Source organism: Mus caroli, chromosome 15 (assembly GCF_900094665.2).
Source record: "Mus caroli chromosome 15, CAROLI_EIJ_v1.1, whole genome shotgun sequence".
In the NCBI taxonomy this organism is placed as follows: domain Eukaryota; kingdom Metazoa; phylum Chordata; class Mammalia; order Rodentia; family Muridae; genus Mus; species Mus caroli.
The window spans coordinates 60315884-60327792 of NC_034584.1; the positions used below are offsets into that span (position 1 = coordinate 60315884).

Here is an 11909-nt window from a genome sequence, read left to right on the forward strand (position 1 = left end):
TCAAGACCTGTCCTAGATGTAAGCTCTGAAAGCATGAGAAGCAAAATAAGAGTGTTTGTAAATATTCACATTGGCAATGATTTGAGGGAGGTTGTTTACGTTTTGTTGTTGTTGTTTATTTTACTACCACACCAAATCTCAGGCAACAAGAGTAAAAGTAAACATGTGGGGGCATTTTAAATTAAAAACATATGCACAGCAAAAAATAATAATGAACAAAGTGAAAATTGCAAACAATGGGTTTAGAGAAATATTTATATGCCATGTATCATAAAATACATAGGACAGTCATATAATTCAAAGTGAGAATACACAGCCAGCCTTGAAGATTTGTGATTATCCTCACAAAACTCAGAAGACGGGACCAAGAGGGTTGTCATGAGTTCAAAGTCATCCGGAGTTACACAATGAATTCTAGGCTATCTTTGGGCTGTAGAATGAGAGATACTGTCTCTGAAACAAAATAATAAATAAATAATAAACAAGTAAACAAATAAAAAGGCAAAACCCACATAAACTAGTAAAACAGAAATGAATAAGAAATATAAGTAATCAAGGTCAATAGATGTGTGAAAAGGTATATGGATATAGGTAAATATAAATTATATGATACTATACACATACTAATCTGGTGAGTTTACTTATTCATTAGTAGAAGTTTATTCAACCAAAAAAGTACAGAAACAAAATGGCATTATATTGGTCATCTTTCTTACTGCTTTGACAAAACACCAGACAGAAGTAACTTAAGAAAAGAAAGGTTTATTTGACTCAAAGTTTAAGGGGATACAGCTCATGACAGGCAGACAAGGATCTGGAACCTGGGTGAACAGTGACATTGTGTCCACAGTCAAGAAAGAGAGAGAAAGATGAATGCTGGTGCTCTCTCTTGTTCCCTCCGTCTTTTTTATTCTGTCCAGGAAATTTTTATTCTTTTTGTTCTGCCCATGGGATATTGGTACCCAAGTTCAGAGTAGGTCTTCTTCCTTCAACCTCTCTAGAAACAACTATGTAGACATAACTAAAGGTGAGTCTCGTGGGTGATGCTAAATCCAGTCAAGATGATAATGAATATTAACAATCATAGACACAAAAGGGATTAATTTGATATTAATTTTAAAGCATGTAGTTTCTATACACAGATGTTACTCAGCATGGAGCATCCTCAGCAGGTTATATCTGAAAGTTCTTGGTAAGAGATAAGAATACTGATTATCTTTTATAACCTTACAGCCCATTATACAGCTTTATTATTTAATGTGCTTTAAAACACTAATATTTCTTTATTTTGTACTTAAAGAATTTTTATATATCATATTTTCATCACAATGTGAATGAAAGATGATCATTACTCCCCAGAAATTTAAAAAAATAAAACCTAGTAAGAAAAATTGTTCAAGAGAAAAATTCATAATCTAAGGAATGGCTCTCCCCTGCTCAACGATCTGTCGCTTTCTTAGTCTATTTTCCATAACTATAATAAAATACCCAAGGCAGAATACTGAGTGATGAAAAGGAATTCCCTTGGCGCACAATTCTGCAGGTTCCTATGCATAGTGACAACATATTCTTCATTTTAGTGATAGTTTCAAGGCAGATAGCATCACATCACATGATGTACATGGGAGGAAGTGATCATATAGCTGGACAGAAAGCCAGAGACAGACTGAGGGACTGACCATTTACACATTCTGAATGAAGTTCTCTCAGATGTAAGGATATCCCACTGGCCCTATTTCTTAAAAGTCCTACCACTTCTTAACATTGCCACATTGACAATGAAAGTTTCAACACATGAACATCTGGAGACAAACAATAGCACCTTTTTCACCATCTAAAATCTGTACACATTTTCAAATGCATCCATTTATTGTATTGTATGTACAAACAGTGTCTATTTCCTATGCAGCTTTTATGAATATTAATAAGCTTGTTTGCATTGTTTAGTTAAAGTAGGTTAGCAAGGCATAGCTGCATGATGGCAGACATGCTATATTCATGGTCCAGGCCTCTCACAAAATTCTCTAATTAAAATAAATGTTTGAAGTTCACTACATTTGGGACAAGGAAATATTACTCCAGGTGGTCTGTCCTCTCTTACTTTCTCCTGTCCCTTCTCTTTCAACTGACAGTGTTTTTGGAAACAAAGGAAAATTAATATTATTGTCCTGAACCAATTACTATTACATGTAGAAATTAAGATTTTTAGAAAAAAAATAACATTGTCAAATTAATTTTTCTATTATATATTGCTCGTTCTCTTCCAATAAAGTGGTTGATTCCAAGAAGGCTACAAATTACTGTTTCCAGGTATTCAGAGCGAAGACATTCATCGCATGTATTCCTCAAGTGGTTTCAAATCTAGATTAGAGAAAGGAGAAAATAAATGAATAATTCACACACACACACACACACACACACAATTGAATTATGTAATCATATACAAACTAGACTGAGCAATCTCAGCTAGCAAGAGTGGAGCCTCAACTTAGGTTTTCTCTACTTCAATTCTTCCCTACCACTCCCCCCAACCCCTGGCAGATCTCAGTGCTCTTTTCTCTAAAGCTAGGAAGGTTTTAGCCTTGAAAGCTCACCATGCAAATCGGCAAATTACCATTTTATAACTTTCTTTTTTAATCAGCATCATGCCAGGAGTACAGCCTTGAGTAGTGGTTCTCAAACTTCCTAATGCTGCAACCCTTTAATACAACTCTTTATGTTGTGGTGACCCCAGCCATAAAATTATTTCCATTGGCTACTTTATAACTATAATTTTGCTACCATTATGAATGGTAATGTAAATATCTGATATGCAACCCTTGTGAAATGGTCTTTTGGTCCCCTAAAAGGGTCACAACCCTCAGGTTGAAAACTGCTGGCCTAGAGGGAAACCTGGTTGTAGTTTCCATGCCTTAACTCTCTAAAGTTAATAAATTCATGTATCATTAGCATGAATGAAAAGTTTCCATCCAGCAGTAGAGAGAACACATGTATTCTGGTTACTTCTAACTATTAACTTAACACAACCTACTTGATTTAAGAAAAGAGCCTCAGTGTTCAACTGAGTATGATGATAGAACATTGTCATAATGTTAATTGAAGTGAGAAGACCCAGTCCACTGTGGACATCAACATTTCCTAGGCAGGGGAGCCCTGGCTATGTAAAGAGCAGGAAGAAGCTAGCTAAAGGAAGAAAGGCTGCGTTTGTTCTTTCTGCACTATACTGTGGATGCCGTGTGACTAGTTGCTTGAGTTCCTGTCTTGATTTCCTCTCTGTGATAGACTGTAACCTAGAATTTTAGGCTAAATAAACCCTTTCTCTCCTGTATTGCTTTCAGCTCTGGTTTTCACAGGAGATTTTACTATAGCAACATAAATCAAACTACAACAGTTTGCTACCTGCCTTGGTGCTAGGATGTCTGTCATAGGTATGAATATTCACACTGGGGCTAAAAAAAAAAATCACTAGAGATACAGAATGCCTGTGTTGACCTTCATGAACAAGGGCTATTCTAGCAATGTCTAGTAGATGAACAGCCCCCGCAACTGAACACTTTAAATTCAAGGAGGAGCAGGTGAAAAGAAATTGATTTATGATGTAAAACGCAGTACAACTTGAGAAGAATGAAATGTGCCAAGGAGAGCGCCTAATGGAATCTATCCTTGCATAGGACAAAATGCATGTGGGAGGGTTCAGTGCAGATGTCTGTTGAACTGAACTCAGTGACTTCCCCCCAGTTCCTTAGACCTTCATCACTGATTGCAAGAAGAGACTAATGAGTCATTCTTTTTTGTCAAATAAAGCTATATTTATTATTGATATTCTTGACGTCCACAAAGATAGTATGTCAAGGGAAAGTAAATGAACATGAGTGATTCTTGACTCTTGATCTTAATAACTACATATATATGTCTCATTGTGTCTTAGATACATTTATGTGAAAAGGACAGAGTTGCAATGTCTCTAACACACAGGTACAGAATTCTCTGCTATAAAAATTCTTTCAAGCAATGATGAAGAAAACATCACTGGGCTGGCGAATATGTAGGCAGCATCTGCTCTTTTGAAGGCATTGGGGTGGGTGTGGTTCTTGCTTTCCAGATCTTCATATATGAGAGTGTGTACATAAAAATTGGTAAGCAGGAAACAAGGAAAAATGGAGAGACAATAGGAGAAGAGGGGAAGGAAAGGGAGAGGTCAAAGTATGTACATACACCATCAGACAAGAGCTCTTTTCCCATAAATGAGGATGTCAGTGGAGGATATACATGCAGTCTTGGTCTATTTGCTTTTATGAAAGAACAAAGGAAGAGCACAGAGCAGTGGGGAGATGCCTGAAAACTAACTTGGGAAAGTAACCACAACAGATCAAATCACATAGAGCCTCTTCCAGGAAGGCCTGCCTGACCACACCCCATATCTCTCTCAGTCTGGAAAAACTTCCTTTCCGATGTTCACTTGGTCTAATTACTAGAACTATACTTGTATTTACCACATAGAAAACATTTTAACCTGCCTATTACTTGCGACTATTATTACACTCTGAAATATTAAGACTGTCCACATGCCTTGGTTTTGTGACCTTGGGACCTATGGAAGAACCTTATTTTAATGACTGTTCAGATAAACTGTACTGGTACAGAGCATAGTTAGCAGTCAAGTTTTGGTAGGTTAACTGATGCTACAAATCAAGAGGTAACAGTCACGGGCAAAGTATTACCCAAAGAGGTTACACGACTCAAGACCAGCAGGAACTAGGATTCAGAAGGCCTAAAGCTTGAGATAGAAGATAGAGCTCCTCCTTGACTTTGATGCCTAGAGGCCCTACCCTTAATGCCACTTTTAAAAAGTATGTGTCTCTAGCTGCATATGTAGCAGAGGATGGCCTAGTTGGCCATCAATGGGAGGAGAGGCCCTTGGTCTTGTGAAGATCATATGCCCCAGTACAGGGGACTGACAGGGCTAGGAAGCAGGAGTAGGTGGGTTGGGGAGCAGGGCAGGGGCAGGTATAGGGGGCTTTGGGGATAGCATTTGAACTGTAAATGAAGAAAATAATCTAATTTAAAAAAAGAAAAAAGAGTATGCCTTCACCACAGAAGTTTTACACATAATGACAACCTATTTTTCCAATTCACTATACATTTGATTTTTAAACAGGGGCAGTTTATATATGCCTCTGACAAGCCTTAACAATATTATTACTTCTAAAATTTGGGTTTTAAAATGAAGTTTTGGGTAAAAATTATTGTTGTTTGTTTCTTTATTTTGGTTTCATCGAGCCATACAAAGCTGAGCCATCATGGAACATGACAAGATGACAGTGTGGATAGAATGTAAAAAGTAGAGATAAGGAACAGAACTGAGAATCAGGTCCTTATAGACATGAAGTAAACCAGCTGATTAATTTGTAAACTCACTGCAGATATGGTTGCCTGCACAAGATCTGTATGAGACTGGGTTCGTCAACATTCCTTCAGGGGAGGGAGAAGGGCTCCTGAGGCCACATTCTTCCCTGAGGGGACTGTTGACAATGAATGTTGATTATGAGAAAGGTGTCACTTTCTTCATTGGTATAGTCACTGATAAGTCACTCATGTTTCAGTAAATAACCTCCCACTTGTGCTCATTTAGACTTAGTTGGTCTCAAATACAATCATATGTATGTATACATATAAACATATATAAACATACATATAGACATACATACATGTACATGTGTGTATATATATATATATATATATATATATATATATATATATATATATATATATATATATATATGGAACATCAGGCAGTTCTAGACTAACAGAAATGACCCCAGCATTTCCTAAAATGCTAAAAGCCCTAGGTTTGAATATCAGGGCCACCAAAATAAAAGGGAGCGAGAAGGTAGCTTGGAGTATATCCCAGGTGTGTAGAGCTTGCTTAAAAATGCACAAAGCCTGCATTTGATCTCTAAAATAAAGCAACAAACAAAAACAATTTGGTAAGAAGGAAGGCTTAGCAGCAGAAGAAAAGGAGGTGACATGGGATAAAAATGGGGAAAAGTGACCAAAATTCATATATATGAAACTCAAAATAAAGATTAATTCAAAATACTTAAATCAGTTTTGAAAAACTGTAGGTAGGTCTGGAAAAGGCAAGCCTGTGAGCCTCCACTTAGATATAAAATGATTTAGAATATGGCTAGGACATAATTAGTTATTTTAGATGAGTTGTAAGCAAATGTATTTAATAAGGGCTTAAGAACAAGGATTTGGGTGGTGATCCCAACACCAAATTATCTATTAAATTCTACAAATCTCAGTTGCATCAATGTCTGTTCCCAGAAACCTGAACAGCTAGAAATTATTGGAAATGTCACTCAAAATGCCAGTAAATTCATATGTCTTAGAGTTGTAAACAAAACAAATCTTCACTCACTCTACTGTGATTTCAGAATCAGGTCCAAGGTTTCACAAACAAGGATGCAGAAAGTCAAGTGTAAAGGCCAGCAAACTGATTTGACTTGCAGAACATGCTCTATCTCCAAGCCCACTGGAGCTGGTTTTAACAACCACAGTGAAGTTAAGGTCATCAACACAGACTGTCTGCAATAAGATGACACTGAAAAGCCTGCTTTAAATTCTGTGGGTGTCTCTCAGACCCTGAGAGTCCTCTGGAATCCTCATTAGGGAGGGGAGAGGAAATTGTGGTTTGCAACAGATCATTTGCCAGGCATTTGAGAAGCTGTACTACAAAGACATCATAATATAATATATTTTGAAAGTGCAATACTATGAATCTATAGTGGCACTTCTAAAAATAATTGAGGACACTAATTTTCCTATTGTTTCCAATGTCTTGGGGTCCTAAAATATAATTCTACATATTTTGAGAATAAAGTCTAATTCTATGACTGCTACTAGGTTTTAGCATTAAAGGAAAAATATTCTTCATATGCTCATGGGAATTGTTCCTCCATGTCGCTCTTACTTAGCAGAAGCACCATTTCTTACTTAGCAGAAACCTACAAAATGCTAGATTCTGTCATCTTTGATCAGACAGTGATAACACCAGAGGTAGTACTTACCTAGCACAGGAGGTGGCTTTGAAATAGCTGGCAAGGTTGAGAAACAGTGATTTCACAACATCTTGAGTAGAAAAGAGAAAAATATACATATATTTTATTTTAAATACTGTAATTTGAGTTAATTCCAAGAATTAGAGCAGCGATCTGGGGAAAGTTACTCACAAGCTATTGTGATCAGCAATGCACATGTAAAGATGCTGGCTAATTCTCCTCCCACAAACCATCTGAAATAAGAAGATCATGTCATTTTAGCATATTAACCCTGAATTTCCAGCACATGCAGTGTTCTTTTAGACTAAGAGTAGACTCTGAATGTCAAGCTTTACTATATAGCTCCAAAATAAAAAATAGTGTGATTCAGCAAAAGGCTAGGTAGATAGGGCAACAAAAGATACTGGAGAACCTTAAACCAGAAACACGTATATATGCCAAACAGATTTTTTTTAATGATTTATTTTTACTTTAAATTTTATGTATATGCCTGTTGTGTAGGAAAGACAGTTTATTCAGGTGAGTGCAGTGCTCACAGAGGTCGAGACCCGATCACTCTGTAGCTGAACTTAAAGGCTGTTATGAATCCACCTGAGGTGGATTCTGGGATTTGAACTTGGGACGGACCTTTGTAAGAGCATTCATTCTTAAATGCCTTCTCTCTAGCTCTGTAACTTGATTTCTAAAAGGAATATAAAAGCCACTCAATGGAAAAATGCCTTTTGACAAATGGTCTTGAAACAATTGACTATTTGAAAGCGGAAGAGTGAATTCTCATATACATTTTATCTTACATCATATACATTTATCTCACCTAGCATTGAAGTTAACATGAGTCAGTGGCTACATTATAAACCATAAAGTATAAAACTTCCAGAAGACATCATGGATGAAACCTGTATGACCTTGTGTTTGGCCATGAATTGCTAAGTACAGTATGAAGGGTAGAGTCTCTGCAAGAAAAAGATTAATAATTGAACATTCTGAAGATTAAAGAAAAAGTTTTCTCTGGGGAGGATACTGTTAGGAGGATAAAAAGACAATGCGAAGTCAGAAGAAAATATCTGCAAATCTCAAATCTACTAAAGGAATCCTATCTAGATTATGAACAACCAAACTTCAGCAATAAGGGTGCTGAAAATAACAATGTATAATGGCATAGATATATGCAAATGCCACAATGAAACCCATTATTTCATATAACAATTTAAAAATATAAAACAGCAACCATAAGACAAATAACCTTCAAAATGGGTGGAAAATGTGAACACATGACACATCTCAGCCAATTAAAAAAAAGCATGTGAGGATAAGTATTTAAAGCAATGTAGAACATCATTTGTCATTAGACAGTGCAAGCCAACATGCTGAGCAATGGCTGTCCATGTATCAGAATTGCTCCAAGTTCTCTATATATGGTCATATATTTATCAGAAATGTTGAGCCTGTTAATGGTCATAACAAACAACAGAGAAGCTACAGGGCCATCATTGTTCATGGGAAGGAAAATGGTGAAAATATTTTGGAACACAGTTTGGCACTTTCTTCCCAACTAAAGGCAGACTTATTGTGTCATTCTCCAATTTCATTCACTGGTGGACAACTCAGTATGAGCCTTTTGTCTTTGTATAAATTTTATTAAAGATTGTCAAAAATTAAAGCAAACAAGATGTTGTCTGATCAGTGAATGTTTTAAGTTCACTCCAGATATCTGTCAGTTTTCACTCAAAAACTCAAATGTAGTGAGCTGTTCAGATTCTGTGGTTGTTGGTAACTAGCTTTCATCAGTGTTATTTCAGTTTTCTAAAATATCTTTTGAGACTTGCCTTGTGTAATAATAGATTGTCAGTTTTAGAGAAAGTCCAATGAGCTGCTGTAAAGAAGATATGTTCTTTAGGATGTGGATGAGAGATATTCTGTGGATGTTAGGTCCATGTGACTTGTGTTATTTAACAAAGAGCTGCTCAGACCTCCTATTGCCTCTTTCATGAATTCTAATACATTTTACCTCTGTCTCTTTGTCTCTGTCTCTCTGTCTCTGCCTCTGTCTCTCTTACCCTGACATATAAATTTTGACTTGGTCGTGCTTGCTCTTCTCATTCATGGGATGACACAGAGGAAGCTTCTGTAGCATTCTCTTCCTCAGACAGAGCTCCTTCTGAACTAACATTTACAGAACATTCCACCCACCCTACAGAAAATGTCTTCTCAGCAGCTCCCTGAGCTTTCTCCAAAAGTAACAACATATTAGTACACAAAACAAGTCTCAAAAGATATTTTTAAGAATTAATTTTTTAAAAAAAGATATGTGTGAAAATTTAAAAAAATTAAAATGATATTTTTAAAAACTTAAAATATACTTTTAAAATGGAAATAGAATTCAGTATTCTATCTGGTCACCAAAGATGAATGCTAAGTTATCAACAATAGAATCAGGAGAAAGTATTGAATTGAATCCTACAACTTCTGCACATTCATATCAGGACAAAAATTCGATGGAAATTACTGAAAATCAAGTTCATAGCTGTCAGAGAGGAAGCCTGTGAATAATCGAGGTGACAGGAAAACTGGGATTGAGTCATGTTGCGTTGGGCTAGTTAGATATACCAATGTTAACACATTTGGGTTACCTTATGTGTATATAGATACATAATTTCCACATGGTTGTGTCAATGTTCTTACATATGCACAAACATTCCTCATTTCTCTCTACAGACAGACTAGAAGGAATGACATTCCAATACTAACGAGCACACTTGGCACCCAGATCTCATAATGTTCTATAATAAAAGAACTGTTGCAACTTCATAGTAATGACTAAACCTAGGGCAGGAAAAGCAAGATGAGTCTGAGTTATTTGCTCTTTAACTGTTTTATAAAGGACAACTGAAATACTAAGAAATGATGATTTAGAATATATTTTAAAGAAATAAGATTTACTGATCAGGGAAATAGTATAGTAGCATGAGAGGAACAGAAACCTAAAGTGACTAAAGGTTTATGGTTGAGCTGGCCAAGAAAATGTCAACCCTGCAAACAGACCTTATTTCTTCTATTCATGGGACATGTGCATTTTTTTTTTCAAAATCAGGAGACAATTTACAAATGATGGTGACTTATTGTCACTGTCAGTTATAAGGTGATCATTCTTGCTTGACCATGTCTTCATATGCTTCCTCATTCCTAGTTGCTATGCTGTCAAGATTTCAAGTGAATAGTATACATCGTTGACATGCATTTTGTTTGATTTTAACCACTATTAAGTAGCTTTTTCTAAGAAAAACAAAAGCCAGGTGTGGTAGTAAATGTTTGTAGTTCTAGCAATTGGGGGATAGAATTAAGAGGGGTAGGAATACATGTTCAGCCTCAACTACATGGAGAATTAGAGAGCAGCCTGCGAGATAGAAAACACTATTACAAAGCAAAGTAAATCTAAAGTATAAAGATATATACAAGGGCCATAGTAACCAATCGTGAAACTTGCAAGAGTTTCTGGTAGTAATATGGGAAGTATTGAGCAAGCAATTTTTAAAAAGTAAACAATAGCGTTGAATTATAGTCCCAGAGTCTAAAGTAAACTCTGTGAGGTAGGGAGAAATTAAGAGAACTAAGAGAGAGTAAAGGAATGGATGTGATCAAATTGTGTGATAAGCAGTGTGAAATTGACAGAGAACCAATACTTTAAAGGCCTTGAGTGTACATGGATATGAGTAAATGCTTAAATTTGGATTTTTCAGTTTACTCCTAATGTCCTTTTCTGTTTCAGGATCCTATCTGAAAATATATTCTGTTTAGTTATTCATCATGTTCTCTTAGGATCCTCTGGAATAGGAAAACAAGGTCCTCAATGGCCTTACCACCTTTGTGGCTAGATTCTAATTTATTGAATGCCCTTCATTTGGCTTTTCTCTTTATTTTTCTCATGACTAGACTAGGGTTGGCAAGACTATACAGCATGCCATTCTTACTGCTTCTTGACAAGGGCACAGGCAATAATCTCTCATATCTTTACCAGTGACCATGCTCACCAGAGGGGGCGCCAACCAGCTCTTGGCACTATATTGTACAGACCCCATTTCTACCCACTTCTTCAATCTGCTCTTTGGAAACCAGTTTGGAAACAGTCACCCCAAAGTAATATGGAGTTTAGTTCTGTTTCTCAAGGCTGGATACATCTACATATGTTAGCCCAAGAAGAATGTTTCACTGAAAGCCCTGTCATATATGACACAGGGTTTCCTGACCTATTTGGAAGTTTGGAACACACTAAGTAAAAAGAGTACTGACTGTGATTGCTCTACATAATTTCTTCCAGTCATTATTGTACTAATGCACATTATCAGTTTCCAATTTGGTGTATTAATGAAGAATGTTACACTCTATTTCTAGCCATAGAGCCTCCTCCTTTTGTTCTTTTTGTCCTATTGTGATCTAAAATGTTCTTCAAACCTCCTAATTAAGTGGGAGGCTTGTTTTAAAATACCAACTCTCACTAAACCTCAATTCATACTTAAGTGAGAATTCTAGAAGAATCTAGAAAAAAATCAACTTTCCCAAGCAATGTGGAGGCGTTCGACCCCCAGGATGCAGGAATTGAGGGTAAATAGCATTTTGCTACCAGAGTCCATAGACGGTGAAGCTTATAGGGCTTCACTATTCATTTTCATTTCATCCATTCATTCAGAAATATCAATGAACTCTTGTTATTGAGGATACAGAAGTAAGGGTAATACACTGATGTCAATTCTGGATTGCTCATGTTCTCTAAGAAATACTTTAAACACAAACTCTCTCTCTCTCTCTCTCTCTCTCTCTCTCTCTCTCTCTCTCTCTGTGTGTGTGTGT

At 36.4% G+C, this 11909-nt stretch overlaps 1 protein-coding gene across 1 annotated transcript in view; it reads right to left on the reverse strand.

The window, feature by feature from the left end:
- Positions 1–742: 742 nt before the first annotated feature.
- Tmem71 (transmembrane protein 71) overlaps positions 743–11909 on the reverse strand; it is a 39355-nt gene continuing 28188 nt past the window's right edge. The window contains exons 8-10 of the mRNA XM_029469952.1: positions 7236–7297; positions 7074–7134; positions 743–2361 (exon numbers count right to left, since the gene is read on the reverse strand). Of these exons, the coding sequence (XP_029325812.1) occupies positions 2346–2361; positions 7074–7134; positions 7236–7297 (139 nt within the window). The 3' untranslated portion in view covers positions 743–2345. The remainder of the gene's footprint in view (positions 2362–7073; positions 7135–7235; positions 7298–11909) is intronic.